We start from the raw sequence: 19,611 nt of genomic DNA on the forward strand, positions 1-19,611 counted from the left end.
GTCTTGAGTCAGCTCATTCCACTCTTGGACAGTTCAAATTCTTAGAAGCCCAACTCTGCCTTAGCTTAGTTCTGTGCTCTGGGGCCAAGGAGGGTCCGATTTTCCCTTTCTGTGTCAGCCCCTCCAGTTTCGGAGGGTCCCTGAAAAGTCGGGGACACATCTAGAGGAGGGTCATTAAGATGGCAAGCAGACCAGTGCCACGTGAGGATCAAGTGAGTTAAAGGGAGATGTTCGGTCAAAGGGAGATGTTCGGTCAAAAGAAGACCGAGGCGAGACACAATTAGCCGTCTTCAATTACATAAAGGGCTGTCACATAATGAAGTGTTCAGACTTCCTTGCATGACCCAAGAAGGCAGAGGCAGATACAGGTCTCGGCCCCACAGAGAAGAAACCATATTAACAAGTAGCACTGCCTTGAGAGGGCGTGAATTCCCCATCCCCAAGTCTCTGGGCACTTGTCAGATGTATTATCGGGAGGATTCCTGGCCCAGTTTGTTCCCTTCAGGGACCCCTGGAACCCTGTCCAGTGCTGAGATTCTATGATGAGCAGCTGTGGTGGATTTACTTCCTAGCTTTAGTGAATCAGAATCTTGGACCCAGAGATTAAAGGTTCTACACCTTCTGCCATATTTTACTTGCATTCAAACTTCATTTCATTCACTTAAACAACATGAACTGTCGTCTCCTGAGCTTTCCTCAACAGGCCCAGCCAGCCCCAAGGCAGCACTGCGGGCCCGATGGGCCGTCCCTCCATCCTCTGCCACCCTTGCCCACTGCAGGCTTTCTGGGAAGCGCTGATTGCTGCTGAAGAACCCAAGGAGGGAAACCACGGCAGGCATCCCGGAGGGTACCAGTGTTCCCTTGACTCCATGACCAGGAGAAGGGGAGTGCATGAAGGTAAAGCTGAGGGCTCTAAGAGCTTGAGAAGCAGGACCTTCATCAGTTAAGAGGCTCGGACTCTAACCTTCTTTCTGGCGTTGGAAAAGTCCTGCGAGCAAACACCGAGAAGACTCCAGATTCCGAAATATATTAGTAGAGCGAACACTGAGGAGGAAAAAAAAGCCCCTCAGGAGGGTGAAACTGGGAAGACCCACTTATTTCTTGGCAGGCTGACTGGAGACTTGTTTTCAAGGGGCTGTCTTCCCTGTCATGGCTCCTGTCCCATATGGCCATGTCCCCATAAGCCATTCTAGAGGAGTCAGGGGTTGCCCATGAAGGGTGAGCATCAAGGGTCCTACCACATAGGGAAAGGGCCATATGGGATCTCACAGGCTTAAGACCTTTAGAAAGGCACAACTTTGCAAGGGACTCACGTGACCTCCAAAGGCTTGAACGTTGGGGAGAGGAAGGGGATGTCTTCTACGTAGTTCCTTCTCAGCTGCTCTCCCAGAGCGAACATTTGCTGCATTCCCAAGTTGGTCAGCTGTCCTGCAAACACGCCACCCTGGTACAGAGTAGGGATGGGGGAAGAGAGAAGGAAAGAGAAGGCAGAAGGCAAGGCTAGGGTCAGCACAAGGAGGCTGGGAGCTTCTCAGGCCAGCTCTCCCGGGTCTAGGAAATATGGCTCACCTTCAGGATGGTCTGCTGGTATTGCCTGTCATAGACAGAGAGGGGTCTTGGTCCACCATCAAGGTTAGTGACTTCGTAATCAAACAGAGTTTTGTCAGGGATCTCCATCAGGGTGGGATTCCACTCTACCTGTCATAATATTGAAAACCACCATGCTGTGAAAAGGACTGTTTATCAGTACGGCATTTACACCTTCCAATTAACTCCAAGCACTCAACAGGGACTGTGTGTGACTGCAACTTTTCAGTGCTGAGATTCTTCCTCAGACGGAAGAGATAAAGGACATTTGGGGCAGAGAAAGAAAGCACTTAGTCCAGTCCTCCTGACTATGAGCCATTCTTCACTCTGACAGCAAGGCACTTTAAAGGACAGAGAGCAGCAGGATTTTCAGGCAAATCAAAACTCCAGCCAAGACCTCAACAGCACCACCCCTGAGACCTGGATGGAGAGAGCCAGGACCCCGAAGTCAAGAGTTTTGAGAATATCCTGAGGTTCTGTTTTCAGGCTGGGCTATAGAGTCGCTCAGGGGAACAGGCACTGTCCAGTGGCTCGATATTAGAAATGGATGTGACTTTATCAGCAGAAATGACACTAAAGGACTCATGATGGAAAATGCTGACCACATCCAGAGAAAGAACTATAGAGTTTGAATGCAGGTCCGAGCATGCCATTTTCATTCTTTTTTTCCCTTTCTAGGGGTTTTTCTCTTTTTTTCCTGAGTCTTCTTTTATAAAATGACTAATATGGAAATGTGCTCAACATGACTACACATGTATAACTTAGAATGGATTGTTTGCCAACTTGGGGAGGGGTCGAGGAAAAGAGAAAAATTTGGAGCTCAAAATCTTATAAAGATGAATGTTGAAAACCATCTTTACATGTAACTGTAAAGTAAATACTATTGAGTAATAAATAAATAAATATATTTTTTAAAGTTTTTAATAAAAGAAATGGCACAAAAAAATGTATCACTATGTTGCCATTGCACCCTAAGGTCCTTGGGATCTTTCCATCAGACTTGCTGTTAAAATCTCCTAGATTTGTTACCTGTGAGCATGAGAGCTCCTATTGCATTTTTGTTTGTAACTTTGGTAGTTAGCACAGTGCTTTTGCATAAAGCAAGCCCTTAAATGCCTTCTTTTCCCCTTCCACCCTCTTCATTCATTCATTCATAAATAAATAGCTGGGCAAGTTTCAATAAGTCACTTCATTCTTGTGTTTTATCATCCGAGGTCTTTTACAGTACTAAACCTAATCATCTATGAATTATATACTGAAACCACTAAGTGGAACAAGCATTTTTTCCAAATTTTTTCCAAGTTCTCACTGGGAAATGCCTTTCTGAGAACTTCCCATCTGCAATCACAACTTGATAGAAAAATATAGTACAACGTACAGCACAAAGACTGGATTTGAATTTGAATCCTACTGTGCTGCTTGTTGCACTCAGGGGCTTAATTCCTCACCCTTAGTACTAACTCTGAAGAGCCTTCCAACTCCAAATCTAAGCACCAAGGACATTCTTCCTGCCATGCCCTGCCACCTTCTGCAACTTGTTTTTTTCCTCCCTCTCAATCAACTTTTATTGAACAAGTAGTTTCCATTTGTTACTCCCATTTATTCATCACGTAGACCTTTAGTCTCCCACACTCTGGTTCCTGCCCGTCTTCTCTTAAAGGTGAACAATGACCTCTTTTCCCCAAACAAATCCAGTGGCTCTACTCTTCCCCCCCTTTCTTTCTCATACTTTTTAAGCTTTTAGAATCCTTTAGCTCAATGTGTCACCCCTCCCTTCCCTTGATCACTAAGATAGGACTTCATCCTATTTCTCTTGTTTCTGACCAAATCTTTTCCTTTTTCATCAATTCCTTCTTCCCCAATCCTTAAAGAAGACCAACAGTATTTGAACTTATCTCACATTGTCTCTGCTCCGTGGAGAACGCATCTATTTTTTACAGCTTTAATGACCCCCTCCATGAAAACAGTCCCCCAAAGTTATATCTCCAGAATCATCCTCTAACAACAGTTTCCTTGACTCATTCATTTAAAATAGCTATGTTTAAGTGGTACAATGCTAAGCACTTTGGGAATATAAGCAAGGAAGAAGAGGTGACTTTTGCCATTGTGGAATTCACAACAGAACAATCTACCTTCTAATGGAAAAGTAGTAAAAACTCAAAGGCACAGAATGGGACATTTTCTTTTTTACACATAATCACTCCTGGACTATGCATATTTGTTCCAAGGACTTTATTTTTGCCTTTTTTTTTTTTTAAGAAAACTAAATAGCAACACAAACCACACAAAAATCAAATATTAAACAAGAAGTTAAATAACTATATTTGTCACATAGCACAATGAAAATAACACTGGATTTGGAGTCAGAGGATCTGGTTTCAAATCCTAATTTTGTTATTTCCTATTCATGTGAGTTTAGGTCACTGTTCAAATTTAGGTCCTCGTTTCCTCATTTATAAAATGGGAAGGAGATATTCTACATGAGCTCCAAAGTTCATTCCATATTTAAATCCTATGTTACCTGTGACTCAGCACCAAATGAGTAATGAAGGTTAATACCTGTGAGTGGTGAAAGGGAAAAGCTTGCTGGTCAAGGTTAGTAAGTGGCCTTGAAGAATAAAACAGGAATTAGGTAAAAAGCAGGAAAAGGATATTTAAAGCAAAAAGGCTGTTAAGGATGGAAACAGACATATGGTGCTAAGGAGACAGCAAAGAGCGAAGTACGGCTGGAGTAATCGATTTGTTTAGAAGAGTAGGAGATATTTGAGGTTAGACCTCAGCACCATAGACCTACCTGTGAGACCTCTCTATTTGGCTGTCATCCGCTATTCCTTCACTTAACATGTCTAAAACCAAACCTTCAATCTAGTCCACCACCCAGTCCCCGCTCCCAAAGGCATCATCAGTCACCCAGGCTCAGAATCCTGACATTATCTTAAGTCTCATCCCTTACCATTATCTCCAGCATCTAGTTCAATACCCTGATCTTGTCATCAGGACAGATCTGAAATCCATTCCTCCCTTTCCATTCCCTCTGCAAACTCCATGATTTATCTTCCCATCAGTTTTACCAACTCTGGCTGCCCCAGTGATTTTTTGTCCAATGACCACAAGAACTACGTCCACAACCAGCTAAGTAGAAGATTAAGAAGGCAGAATAGGGGAAAAAAAAAAAAATCAGTGGATTCCTGAAAAGAAATCAGGAGCTTGAGGTTCTAGTTTTGGTCACCTTGGTGCAAATTACTAGATGTCACAAAATTTAATGTCCTTTATCCCTCCTTTATCCAAGCCACAGTTCTCGTGGAAACTAATTGTGGTATCCAGTGCCTAAAGACAGAACTATACTATACGACAGTCTTAACTCAGAAGTCAATTTCAATCAATTCAAAACCCAATAGTTACTGGGTATCTACAAACATGATGTCACATTATGGCCTTTCCCTTCAGATGAAATTCCCATTCACAGACTAGATCACAACCCCTTTGCACCAAACCAAAGGGCAAGCCTTTAGGATTCTCTGAAGGAAAAGCAAAGAAAAAGAGAAGCCACAGAAAAATAAAGCAAATGGAATTCACTCACCTATAATGGTTCTAAGGCTATTTGCTTTTACTTAAAGAGTTCTGGATACAGGTTTGGAAAGTTTGAGACGGGAATCCATCTGCCCAACAGAGGGGTACAGAGAATGACAAATTAGTCTCAAGAGCAGTGGAGGAAATAATTTACTTTTTGGATGCTAGACCATCATAGGCCCTTTCTCAGTGCTAACTGGAGATAAAACTCTGAAGTATAAGAACAATAATGAAGAAACAGGTCAAAGTTGGATCCTTAGAAACTGGTGATTTTCCAGAATTACCCAACAGGAACACAAGTCTTTCAACTCCAGGCATGTCTCCTCTGATAATAAAAATCCCTGTCATTTGCATAAGACTTTAGCTTGAAGTATTTTCACATGAATCTCTTGATATCTTTCATGATAACCTTATGAAGCAGACAATGCAAGTGTTTATCATACCCAGTCTGATAAATTAAAAAAAAAAAAATGATTCCTAGAGATTGCTATTTGCTCTATAATTAAGCTGAGCAAGCTTTCAGTTTTCATAAAAATAATGTTGATTTTTAAAATTGCCAATCCTTTAAAAATGTCTTTCCTTTCTTTAAAAGTTTTTTTTTTTTTTTTAAATTTAATTAAATTGGTGATTTCACTGTTACCGGGAATTCCCAGGTGAGGAAACTCCTCCCCCTCCCCTCCCCCAAGGCTGGCTCTCTTTAGTTTCAGAGAGTTTAAAGGAATTCTCCAGAATAATGAGCTAGTGTGTGTTCCAGAAATCAGAACTTGAACCAGACCTGTCCTATTTCTGAAGCCACAGGTCAAGCCAACAATATTTTCTGTTGTTCCTTTCTAAATAAAGTTCCTATTCATCAATTTCCAATAATAAAAAAAATTTCCAAAGGTGTTTTCTGTCCTCCAGCTCCCTCAAGCTAGTCACTCCCTCCCTTATTACACATCTCCTCCCCTCCCCCCCCTTTTCATGTCACAGTATGTAAGGTTTTTCTGCCTTCCTGGCTTTGGCTCTTCTTCGTTTTCCACTCTTTAAAGAGAAACAAATTCAGCAAAGCTCATTTCTTGTTTCTCTGTCCCATCACGAGTGGTTTACACACATCTCCAATTACAATTTTTGGAAGGCGACTCCCAAATCTCTAGTAATCTCCCTTAGAACTTAGGAAATTTCTAACTTTTCCGGTCTTACCGACTGGAAATCCCACTGCAACCTCAAACTGATCAATTTCAAAAATGAATATCACACCTTACCCCTCAAACTTGCCCCTTGCTCAGCTTTAGCTCTGTGGATGATATCACCATTTCCTCAAACAAGCTTACGATCTTAGAGACGTTTTATCATTTTCCTCCCTGTCAAATTCGTCAGTTGCCGAATCCCGTCGGTTCTGGCTCTGCAATGCCTCTGGCCTGCGTCCTACCTCCTTTCGGCTGCCCCGGTGCTCAGCCTCATCTTTTACACACCTGGAGACGCCTCTTCCTGGTTATTCCCTTCTCCCAGCTCTCTTCACACTACTGTCTACCAGCGGTCCTCAAACTTGTTAAATAGGGGCCAGTTCACTGTCCCTCAGACTGTGGGAGGCCGGACTAGAGTAAAAACAAAACCTCACATTCTGTCTCCGCCCTCAGCCCGTTTGCCATAACCCGGGGGGCGCATAAACGTCCTCAGCGGGCCACAGTTTGAGAATCCCGGGTAGACGAATGATCTACCTTTCTAATGCACCCCCGATGTCAACCCTTTCCTCAAAACGTTCAGCGCTTCCTCCCCGACTCCCTCCCAGTGCCGCCACAGCTCAGGATTCTGGCATTCGGGGTATTTCACCGGCTGATTCCAGGTCGCTCTGCCAGCCTTTTCTCATAGGGCAGTTTGCCCTTTGCATCCTCACGCTTTGCTCACACCTCCCTGGCAATACCCCGTAATTCAACGTTCTCATTTTAGGGTAAGGAAACTGAGGCGCAGGGAGTAGTAAGTGTCCTGCCCAGGATCACCCGGGAGGTTTGTCCTCCGGGTCTTTTCCCAGTTTTGCCACGTTCTCTCTCCTACAAGCTTTAAAACACTACTTACCCACTGGAATTAATTTGGGTGGAAAGAGTAAAGCGAAGTTGGAGGAGAGGGAGGATGCAGAGAGGCATCCCCGGGGTAGCAAGCAGCGGCAGGGGGCCGCTCTTGACTTCCAGGTTCAGGGAGGCCGCCTCTGTCATCCCCCTGGCAAACGCTCACATCCCCAGGCCGCTGGCGGCAGCCCAGGGTCCGGAGGGCCCGGCGTGCACAGGCGTGCGAAGGCGAGCGCGTGCCAAGCGCGTGGGACGCTCCGCCGGGGCTCCGGGGAGGGGCCCGGCCGGGAGTCCCGTCCCCTCCGAGGAGCCGCCGCGGGAAGCGCAGGTCGGGCCGACCGGCCTCCCCCCTCGCCCCAGCCGCTCACCTGCACCTCCTGCGGGAGCTGCTTGAGGGGCGTCCGCGCGCCGTGGCGGAACACCACCTGCACCATCTTCAGCTGCAGCTGCTTGGGGTTAGCGACGGGCGGTCGTCGGTCCGCGCGCAGCTCGGCCAGGGCTACCTTGCGCTGGTGAAAGCAATAGGCCAGTGAGGTCAGGACGCCCACGGGCGCCCACACGCGCACGCTGAAGAGCCTGGGAAGCATGGTGCCCGAGCTCTGGCGGGGAGCGGGGCAAGCTGGCGGACGCGGGGCTCGCGGCCGGACGGCTCGCGGGGCTCAGCGGCACCAGCAGCTGCGGCTCCCGAGAGCCGGCATTCGCTCGAGGCCCCCTGCCGTGCACCCTCACAGCCCTGTGAGGACTGACGCTCGAGCCGTCCCGCCGCGGCGCGCAGCCCGCCGCTCCCCCGCTGTCCAGCTGCCTGGGTGCTCCCCGCGCCCCACGGCCGCCACCAGGGAGCCCGTGAACGCCAAAACAGCGGCGAATATCCCGGGACTGCACTTTCTAATAGGAGGGCGCCGACGCCCACGCCAATAAACCGGCGGGGCGGGGGCGGGGGCGACCCACGCGCGGCCCGACGGGAGATGGAGTCCCAAGGCGGACCCCAAATCGGCAACTCCTGCGGTGGAATGAACTGCAACTCCCAGCAGGAAGCGCGTCCAGCCTGGCCTGACACGCGGAGTTCTCCCCCCCACCCCCCAGCTTACACTTGGCTCCACCCCTTGATTTGTCCTATGGGACTTTCCCCTACAAGCTCCGCCCACTCCCCTTGATGTTTCTATCCAATGGCCTGCCACGGGATGAGAAAGGAGACTCATTATCCAAGTGAAGGAGAGATTGATGTCCCGGACTTCAGCCAATAAGAAGTCACCCCTGATGGAGCGCTGGGGAAGGAGAGGAGCGAGCAAACTTCTCAGCGCTCAGCCCTTCCTAGAGATCAAAGGAGAAAAGCGCTCCGATACAATACAGCCATTAATTGCCTATTTGTAAACAATACACTAGGGATGCTGAGATAAAACCAGACTCGCTCCCCGGCACTCTAGAAGGTCACAGTGCGTTGGGGGAGGGGGAGGCCGCGAAACAAATCCGCCAATATTTATAATGCAAATTATATCTGGATAAATGGAAGGGGTTCGAGGAGAAAAAAACAAAACAAAACACCTTTTCAGCTGGAAATGCGTGTGTATGTGTGTGTGTGGGGGGAAACAGTGCCTGGTTCAGATTGGCTCGATTAATAAGGGAGACAGCTAGAACAATTTGTGAGGGCTTTAAATGCCAAACAAAGGAGCACAGGGGATCTAAGCTATCCATAATGAGATACACATTAGCGTGTTTTAATTGCAATGCGTGATACAGTTCTCTTGTGTATTGGTCAGTTTCTTATTTCTTTCAGTGTCACTTCCGTTTCTCCATCCCTTGACTTTCCGTTTTAGCGCATGTTCGAGTACTGCAGGGTAAAGTGATTCACTCAGTCACACAGCTGGTGTCCAGTGTTCGAATCAGGAAGTTCAAATCCAGCCTCAGATACGTAGTGGTTTATAACCCTAGGCGAGTCACTTAACCTTGACTGTCTATTATTAAAAAAAAAAAAAAAAAAAAAAAAAAAAGGAAAGGAAGGAGACGAACCTCTTTTATAGATTTGTATCTCCTACAAAACCTGGGGTGGAATAGGAGACCAATAAATATCTGTTGAAGGAACGGGACCTTGGAGTAAAAGCACACAACCCCAGGGGGAGCAGTCCTGCTCCCAGGGCAATTTCTCAGAGGCCGGTCGCCTCACCAACCGCCAACCAACTGTCACCTCCAGAGCAGGCCGACAGGCCTAGCGGGGCCCGGGGCCGGGAGATCAGGCTGCACCAACCACCCTGACCCTGGCAGAGACCGCTCAAGAACCGCGGGGATGGCAGAGCTCAGCCTCACAATCATCATTTTTACCACTTTTCCAGGGACAAAAATGTTGGTAATTTCACATTAAAATGCTGGTCATTCTATATCTAAGAATGATGCGGAGTAAAGTATGGTTATAAAAGAGTTAAATCCAGATCCTACCCACCCCCCTGAAGCTTCTGGTCTTTGGTGGAACATGAGATTGTAAAGTCAGCCCTTCCACAGCTGGTGGACATCAGGGACCAGGTCAGCAGGGCTGTGTTTTACAAGCTGGTATCTCCACATCTGTTTAGGTATCTCCAAAGCTATTAAATCATCTTCCTTATTTAATAAACGACTTTGTAAAACTGTACCGTGCTGTTTGAATTGTTTTTGTTATTTATTCCTATATTGTGAACAGGAAACTGCCTGTGATATGTGTGTGTATATACACATGCATGTAAGTATACATAGCCATAAATGCATCCATACATATATGCATGCATATTTGCACATATGTCTATGTACGTGTTATCTAAGGAACTTGGTATGCAGCCAAGAATAACTTACCCAGCAAAAACAGCATCACTTTCCAGGGAAGAAGATGGACATTTAATGAAATAAATGAATTCCATCTATTCTTGATGAAAAAACCAGATCTACACAAAAGGTTTGATCTTCAAATACAGAAGGAAAGAGATCTCTAAAAATGTAAAAAGAAATCTTGAGAACTATATTTCTGCCATAAAGATATGTAAAGAACACATGTATAATTTGTCCTAGAAACTAGAGGTGGAAAGGAAATTATATCATAAAAAAGGGTAAAGTTGTGGCACTACATCTCATGAAGAGGCAAAGGTAACCTAGTATATCTGAGAGAAAGAAAGGAGGGGGATGAACATAGTGTGTATCAATAGACATATTTGATTTATGGTGAAACTTCTTCCACTTCATTGAAAAGTGAGAGGGAAGGAGTAAGCTAAGGGGAAGGGAATACAGAAATTGTGAGGAAAAGGGTAAAACAGGGGGAGGAACTTTAAGGTGAGGGAGAGATACTAAAAAGGGAGGGCTGTGAAAACCAAGTGGTGTTCACAAGCTTAATACTGGGTAGGGGGGCAAGAGGGAAGGAAAGGAGAAAAGCATAAGCAGAGGTTAACAAGATGGCAAGCAATATAGAATTAGTCATTCTAACCATAAATGTGAATGGGGTAAACTCCCTCAAAAAGAGGAAGCAGTTAGCAAACTGGATTAAAAGTCAGAATCCTACTATATGTAGTTTACAGGAAACACACCTGAAACAGGGTGATACATTCAAACTAAAAATAAAAGGGTGGAGCAGAATCTACTATGCTTCAGGTGAAGCCAAAAAAGCAGGGGTAGCCATCCTTATCTCAGATCAAGCAAAAACAAAAATTGATCTAATTAAAAGAGATAAGGAAGGGCTTTATATCCTGCTAAAGGGTAGGATAGATAATGAAGCAGTATCAATATTAAACATATATGCACCAAGTGGTGCAGCATCTAAATTCTTAAAAGAGAAATTAAGAGAGCTGCAAAAAGAAATAGACAGCAAAACTATAATAGTGGGAGATCTCAACCTTGCACTCTCAGAATTAGATAAATCAAACACAAAATAAATAAGAAAGAAGTCAAAGAGGTAAATAGAATACTAGAAAAGTTTGATATGATAGATCTCTGGCAAAAGCTAAATGGAGACAGAAAGGAGTACACTTTCTTCTCAGCAGTTCATGGAAGCTATACAAAAATTGATCATATACTAGGACATATAAACCTCAAAATCAAATGCAGTAAGGCAGAAATAGTAAATGCGTCCTTTTCAGACCACAATGCAATTAAAATTACATTTAATAAAAATCCAGGGGAAAATATACCAAAAAATAATTGGAAACTAAATAATCTTATACTAAAGAATGATTGGGTAAAACAGCAAATCATAGACATAATTAATAACTTCACCCAAGAAAATGACAATAATGAGACATCATACCAAAATGTGTGGGATACAGCCAAAGCAGTAATAAGGGGAAGTTTTATATCTCTAGAGGCATACTTGCATAAAATAGAGAAAGAGAGGGTCAACGAATTGGGCTCACAACTAAAATTGCTATAAAAAGAACAAATTAAAAATCCCCAGACAAACACAAAACTTGAAATTCTAAAAATAAAAGGTGAGATTAATAAAATTGAAAGTAAAAAACTATTGAATTAACTAATAAAACTAAGAGTTGGTTCTATGAAAAAACCAACAAAATAGACCAAACCCTTAGCAAATCTGATTTAAAAAAGGAAAGAGAAAAAGCAAATTGTTAGCCTTGAAAATGAAAAGGGAGAACTCATCACTAATGAAGAGGAAATTAGAACAATAGTTAGGAGCTACTTTGCTCAACTTTATGCCAATAAATTCGATAACTTAAATGAAATGGAAGAATACCTTCAAAAATATAGCTTGCCCAGATTAACAGAGGAAGAAGTAAGTAGTCTAAATAGTCCCATTTCAGAAAAAGAAATAGAACAAGCTATTAACCAACTCCCTAAGAAAAAATCCCCAGGACCAGATGGATTTACATGTGAATTCTACCAAACATTTAAAGAACTAACTCCAATGCTATATAAACTATTTGAAAAGATAGGGATTAAAGGAGTCCTGCCAAATTCCTTTTCTGACACAGACATGGTACTGAAAACTAAACCAGGTAGATTGAAAGCTGAGAAAGAAAACTATAGACCAATCTCCTTAATGAATATTGATGCTAAAATCTTAAATAAGATATTAGCAAAAAGACTTCAGAAAATTATCCCCAGGATAATACACTATGATCAACTAGAATTTATACCAGGAATGCAGGGCTGATTTAATATTAGGAAAACTATTAGTATAATTGACTATATTAATAATCAAATTAATAAAAACCATATGATCATCTCAATAGATGCAGAAAAAGCATTTGATAAAATCCAACATCCATTCCTACTAAAAACGCTTGAGAGTATAAGAATAAATGGACTATTCCTTAAAATAATAAGGAGCATATATTTAAAACCTTCAGTAAACATCATATGTAATGGCAATAAACTGGAACCTTTCCCTGTAAGATCAGGAGTGAAACAAGGTTGCCCACTATTACCATCACTATTCAATATAGTACTAGAAACCCTAGCCTTGGCAATAAGAGCTGAGAAAGAGATTCAAGGAATTAGAGTAGGAAATGAGGAAATCAAATTATCACTCTTTGCAGATGACATGATGGTATACTTAGAGAACCCCAAAGACTCTGCTAAAAAGCTATTAGAAATAATTCAGAACTTTAGCAAAGTTGCAGGATACAAAATAAATCCACATAAATCCTCAGCATTTTTATACATTACCAACACAATCCAAGAGCAAGAGATACAAAGAGAAATTCTATTCCAAACAAATGTTGAGAGTATAAAATATTTGGGAATCCATCTACCAAAGAAAAGTCAGGAATTATATGAGAAAAATTACAAAACACTTGCACAAAAATAAAGTCAGATTTAAATAATTGGAAAGCCATTGAGTGCTCTTGGATAGGCCGAGCGAATATAATAAAGATGACAATACTCTCTAAACTAATCTATTTATTTAGTGCTATGCCAATCAGACTCCCAAGAAACTATTTTAATGACCTAGAAAAAATAACAACAGAATTCATATGGAACAACAAAAGGTTGAGAATTTCAAGGGAAGTTGTAACTGCTGTTGTCTCCAGAAGCTGCTGATCACTCTCTGGGAAGAGATCTGCGTGTCAACTCAAATCTCTCGGACAGATTCTTCTTCCTGTAGAGAACCGTTGTCTCCAGACAGTTGCTGTTAACTCTCATCCAGAGAAGTGACTTCCCTTCCTGCAGAGAGCCGCGTCAAGCCTGTCTAGAGCAGAGACTCTCTATCTCTGGAGTGCTGCCCTCTTTATCCAACCAGAGAATGGGCATGGGATAAGGCAAGGGCTTCTGGGAAGAATTACTTCAACCAATGAGCTTGCTCCTCCTAAGCATGCAAGCTCTTCCCCAGGAAAGGCTGGAACTAGAGAATTGTCAAGTACCAACTTAGCACTTAGTAAGAACCTAACATAATGAAAAAAAAATTAAAATGAAGGTGGTCTAGCTGTACCTGATCTAGAACTATATTATAAAGCAACAATCAACAAAACCATTTGGTATTGGCTAAGAAATAGACTAGTTGATCAGTGGAATAGGTTAGGTTCACAGGGCAAGACAGGGAATAAAAATAGCAATCAAGTGTTTGACAAACCCAAAGATCCCAACTTTTGGGATAAGAATTCATTATTTGACAAAAACTGCTGGGAAAACTGGAAATTAGTATGGCAGAAACTAGGCATGGACCCACATTTAACACCACACACTAAGATAAGATCAAAATGGGTCCAAGATTTAGGCATAATGAACGAGATCATCAATAAATTAGAGGAAGATAGGATAGTTACCTCTCAGACTTGTGGAGGAGGAAGGAATTTGTGTCCAAAGGAGAACTAGAGACCATTATTGATCACAAAATAGAAAATTTTGATTACATCAAATTAAAAATTTTTTGCACAAACAAAACTAATGCAAACAAGATTAGAAAGGAAGTAACAAATTGGGAAAACATTTTTACGGTTAAAGGTTCTGATAAAGGCCTCATCTCCAAAATATACAGAGAATTGACTTTAATTTATAAGAAATCAAGCCATTATCCAATTGAAAAATGGTCAAAGGATATGAACAGACAATTATCAGATGATGAAATTAAAACTATTTCCATTCATATGAAAGAGTGTTCCAAATCACTATTGATCAGAGAAATGCAAATTAAGACAACTCTGAGATACCACTGCACACCTGTCAGATTGGCTAAGATGACAGGAACAAATAACGATGAATGTTGGAGGGGCTGTGGGAAAACTGGGACACTGATACATTGTTGGTGGAGTTGTGAAAGAATCCAACCATTCTGGAGAGCAATCTGGAATTATGCCCAAAAAGTTAACAAAATGTGCATACCCTTTGACCTAGCAGTGCTACTACTGGGCTTATATCCCAAGGAAATACTAAAGAAGGGAAAAGGACCTGTATGTGCCAAAATGTTTGTGGCAGCTCTTTTCATAGTGGCTAGAAACTGGAAAATGAATGGATGTCCATCAATTGGAGAATAGTTTGGTAAATTATGGTATATGAATGTTATGGAATATTATTGCTCTGTAAGAAATGACCAGCAGGATGAATACAGAGAGGCTTGGAGAGACTTACATCAACTGATGCTGAGTGAAACGAGCAGAACTAGGAGATCATTATACACTTCAACAATGATGCTGTATGAGGATGTATTCTGATGGAAGTGGATATCTTCAACATAAAGAAGAGCTAATTCAATTCCAATTGATCAATTTTGGACAGAATCAGCTACACCCAGAAAAGGAACACTGGGAAATGAGTGTAAATTGTGAGCATTTTTGTTTGTTTGTTTTTCTTCCCAGATTATTTTTACCTTCCGAATACAATTATTCCTTTGCAACAACAACAACAAAATTCAGTTCTGCACATATATATATTGTATTAAGCATATGCTATAAGATATTTAATATGTATGGAAATACCTGCCATCTAGGGGAGGGGATGGAGGGAAGGAGAGGAAAAATTTGGAACAGAAGGGAGTACAAGGGATTATGTTGTTAAAAAAATTATCTATTCATATGTACTGTCAAAAAATGTTAAAAATTATAAAATTAATTTTAAAAATGTAAAAAAAAGAAGGGAAAGGGACTTGTATGTGCAAGAATGTTTGTGGCAGCCCTCTGTGTCAAGAAACTGGAAACTGAGTGGATGCCCCTCAATTGGAGAATGGCTGAATAAGTTGTGGTATATGGATGTTATGGAATATTACTGTTCTGTAAGAAACGACCAGCAGGATGATTTCAGAAAGGCCTGGAGAGACTTACATGAACTGATGCTGAGTGAAATGAGCAGAACCAGCAGATCACTGTACACAGCAACAATAAGATTATATGATGATCAATTCTGATGGGCGTGGCTCTTTTCAGCAGTGAGATGATTGGTGCCACTTCCAATGATCTTGTGATGAAGAGAGACATCTATACCCAGAAAGAATTCTATGGGAATTGAATGTGGATCACAAAGAGCATTTTTACTCTTTTTGGCTTTTTGTTTGCATTTTATTTTCTTTCTCTTTTTTTCTTTTTTGATTTGATTTTTCTTTTTAAATTTTTTATTAAAGCTTTTTATTTACAAAACATATGCATGGGTAATTTTTCAACATTGACCCTTGCAAAGCCTTCTGTTCCAAATTATCCCCTTCTTCCCCTCACCCCTTCCTCTAGATGGCAGATAGTCCAATACATGTTAAATGTTAAAATATATGTTAAATTCAACATATGTAAACATATTTATACAGTTATCTTGCTGCATAAGAAAAATCCAATCAAGAAGGTAAAATAAAACTGGGAAAGAAAACAAAATGCAAGCAAAGAACCACAGAAAGAGTGAGGATTCTATGTTGTGGTCCACACTCAGCTCCCACAGGCCTCTCTGGGTGTAGCTGGCTCTCTTCATCACTGAACAATTGGAATTGGTTTGAATCCTCTCATTGTTGCAAAGAGCCACATCCATCAGAATTGATTTGATTTAATTTTTTTGTGCAGCAAGATAATTGTATAAATATATATGCATATATTGAATTTAACACATTCTTACCATGTTTAATATATATTGGATTACTTGCTTTCCAGGGGAAGGAATGGAAAAGGGGAGGGGGGATTGGACACAGGGTGTTACAAGGATTAATGCTGAAAAATTACCCATGCATATCTTTTGAAAATTAAAAAGCTTTAATAAAAAAAACAGCAACCAAAGCTCTTTAATATAAAAAGGCGGCTCTAAGGTAGAACCTTTGAATGTGGCCAAGTGGGCATGATATTGATGTAGGTTTATGATAGGTGACTAAGGAATGGTCATATAGGCTGAAGGAGAACCTGAAAAGTGTCAGGGAAAACCTAAAGAAGAAAGATTATATAGAAGAAGATGGTGATCAACATTGTTATAGGCTGCAGAGAGGTCAAGAAGTTTGAGTATTAAGAAAGGGTCATTAGGTTTGTCAACCAAGAGCTCATTGGTAACTCTGGACAGAGCAGTTTAAATTGAATGATGAGATTAGAAACCAGATTAGAGAGGGTTGAGAAACAAGTGAGAAGACAGGAAGTGTTAGACACCTAAAGTAAAGTTTAGCTGAGTAGGGGAAGAGTCTTTGGACTAAAGGAGGACTTGAGGAACTTCAGAGAACTGAAACATTTGGATTTCTTATCAGTACTCTGGAAGCCTCCCCAGGACAGCACTAGTTGGCAGTGTTAGCCTTGGGAGCTAAGGATGAACTAGGCCACCTGAGGAAAGATAGCTTTAAGACTCCATCCTCTGTTTAAGGAGATCTTCATGAATAATCAATGAACAAAGAAAAGGACTTTTGGCAATCAGAAGCATTGAGTTGCCCTATTTGCCACATGGGCTGTAATCCAGAGCTACTTTCCTCTGGACTGTGTGTGCTGTGGGAGAAGGCATCATGGTCTTTTGAGAGTATGTTTAGTACAAACCATTCTTACTATATCTTCTTAGTAAATAGCCCTATCTAAAAAACTCACCAATACTACCCAAAACAGGTCATTCTAGAGTTTGCACACTGGTGGGGGTTATAAATTAGAGTATTAGACAAACATCTAGGATAACTACAAAGTCATGGGGAGAGGAGACAATGGCTATTCTCTGGGGCTCTGACCTGCCAGTGCAAATAGGAGTCAAGAGAGCAAGTTCAGAGACAAAAAGTAAGAGAATTGCTTCTTGAAATTTTTGTGCCAATACTAGCACTTTATATGTCTCTACTTGCACAAGTTGCAGAAATAAGCAGTTAAAGAAAGGCTTGGAGATGAAGGCACAAGTAAAACAGAAATTACCAGGATCCAATATCCTGGGAGAGGAAGAGTGTAAGAGAGACAAGAGTCAGAGACAGAGAGAAGCAGAGTCAGAACATGAACACCACCTAATTAAGGCACTTCTTCAGTGATAGTTTGTGATCCACTGAAAGAATGCTTCTCTCCTTCCTTGGCATTGTCATGTGAATTCTGAACTCTCCAGAGTTCCTTTCTTGAGTTTTCAATGCCAGCATGCTGGGCTCAGTATCCCCTGGCATGCTCTGCCCATTAAGGAGCGCCTTTATTCCACTAGGCGGCATTAGCTGCTCCACTTCTTGGGGGAGAGGGCAGGGTACATCAGTTTTTGGCAAGAGCTTATAAATCAGGCAACAATTCAGCAGTTATCCATGCAGCAGGATCTCAATTTCTGGACCCTCTGCATCTCTCCTTCTCAAAAAGCTCATGATGTCCCCTCCCCATTTTGTCTCTCTGTTGGTAGTTAATGGACACAGAGAGGAAGGGTTGAAAATGCTTCTTTGGTGGCCACAGGGTCAGGGAGAATTTTCTGCCTACCTCCCCCCCCCATCCCTACCCATGCAATGGCCAGTTCATGGCCACTGGCTCTGCAGAGGGTGTAGGCAGCAATGAGTGTCACCCTGCTTTTATGAGTAATCACATTTCACAATGCACAGCCCAGCATACACTGTTTGGAGGAGTAGTTTAACCATTGAGGGTTTTTTTTTTTATAAGAACTCCTAGTTCAAAACAAAAAGAGAGAAGGAAAAGAATGCCGAGAGAGAAAGATTTATGAGGGAAAGAGAAGCATACACACACAAAAAGGAAATTAGAAATCAAGCAAGCAGAATATTAAAAAAGACAGTCACATACTATGCATAATAATAAAGTTTCCATGACTTCTCTTGGCTCAGGTTGGTTTCTTTAATAATTTATATGTCAAGTTTCCTGCCCTATTACTTAAGAGGTAGATTGAAAGATTCTGAGAATTTTTTATTAAAGCTTTTTATTTTCAAAACATATGCATGGATAATTTTTCAGCATTGACCCTCACAAAACCTTGTGTTCCAATTTTCCCTCTTTCCCCCCCACTCCCTCCCCTAGATGGCAAGTAATCCAATATATGTTAAACAGGATAAAAGATATGTTAAATCCATATATGTTTATAGATATGTTTATACAATTACCTTGCTACACAAGAAAAATCAAATCAAAAAGGAAAAAATGAGAAAGAAAATAAAATTAAAGCAAACAACAACAAAAAGAGTGAAAATGCTATGCTGTGATCCACACTCAGTTCCCACAGTACTCTCTCTGGTGGAGATGGTTCTCTCCAACACAAAATTATCCTCTCTCTGTTGAAGAGAGCCACGTCCTTATTGATCACCTTATAATCTTGTTGCCATGTACAATGATCTCCTGGTTCTGCTCACTTCACTCAACATCAGGTCATGTAAGTCTCTCCAGGCTTCTTTGAAATCTGCTGATCTTTTCTTACAGAACAATAATATTTCATAACCTTCATATACCATAATTTACCCAACCATTCTCCTACTTATGCACATTCACTCCATTTCTAGTTTCTATGAGTGTTTTTTTTTCTTCCTCTTTGCACACTCTCTGCGAACCAGGGAAGCTGGTTCTACACTTTCCCCCCTAAGTCACAAGTTGGGAAAAGAGGCACATTGGGTTTAAGCTACTGGCATAAGATAATAGAGAGCAAAATAGCAGCAAAAATGAGATAAGACCATTGACCTCTGGCTTTGGTGAGGTTGGCAAACAGGCTGCTGGGACATATTCAGATAGACGGTCATTGGAATAAAGGCAAGTTCTCATTGTCATTCCTGGACACCATTCAGAGATGACATGATATTCTTTTTTGGTTGAGTTTCAGACACGTCTCACTGCCTCCTATTGCAATCCATTCCACACACCGTCACCAAAGCCATTTTCTTAAAACACTCTTTTGAGCACATAAAAAACCTTCAGTCTCTTCCCATTGCTTAGAAAGAATTATAGCATGTTTTTTCATTTTGGCCTTCAAGGAACTCTATACTGTCTCTTACCTACATTCATTCAACAATCTTACTAAAGTGCTAGGAGTGTAGAGGAGGTTCAGATTTTGATAAGGGATGCTCCTTACCTGATCTAGTCTACAATCCCAGCAGGAAGATAAGACACAAATACAAATACATAAA

At 41.7% G+C, this 19,611-nt stretch overlaps 1 protein-coding gene across 2 annotated transcripts in view; it reads right to left on the reverse strand.

The window, feature by feature from the left end:
• Positions 1-19,611, reverse strand: part of ACP6 (acid phosphatase 6, lysophosphatidic) — a 29,959-nt gene that overhangs the window by 10,269 nt on the left and 79 nt on the right. Inside the window, exons 1-4 of one of the 2 annotated variants that reach the window (XM_074263271.1) lie at positions 7,568-8,279; positions 1,570-1,698; positions 1,314-1,444; positions 965-1,044 (exon numbers count right to left, since the gene is read on the reverse strand). In XM_074263271.1, coding sequence (XP_074119372.1) covers positions 965-1,044; positions 1,314-1,444; positions 1,570-1,698; positions 7,568-7,786 — 559 coding nt within the window. In that variant the 5' untranslated portion in view covers positions 7,787-8,279. Of the gene's footprint in view, positions 1-964; positions 1,045-1,313; positions 1,445-1,569; positions 1,699-7,567; positions 8,280-19,611 lie in introns of those variants that run through there. The other variant, XM_074263272.1, reaches the window with a different exon arrangement.

This window comes from Sminthopsis crassicaudata, chromosome 4 (assembly GCF_048593235.1).
Source record: "Sminthopsis crassicaudata isolate SCR6 chromosome 4, ASM4859323v1, whole genome shotgun sequence".
In the NCBI taxonomy this organism is placed as follows: Eukaryota; Metazoa; Chordata; class Mammalia; order Dasyuromorphia; family Dasyuridae; genus Sminthopsis; species Sminthopsis crassicaudata.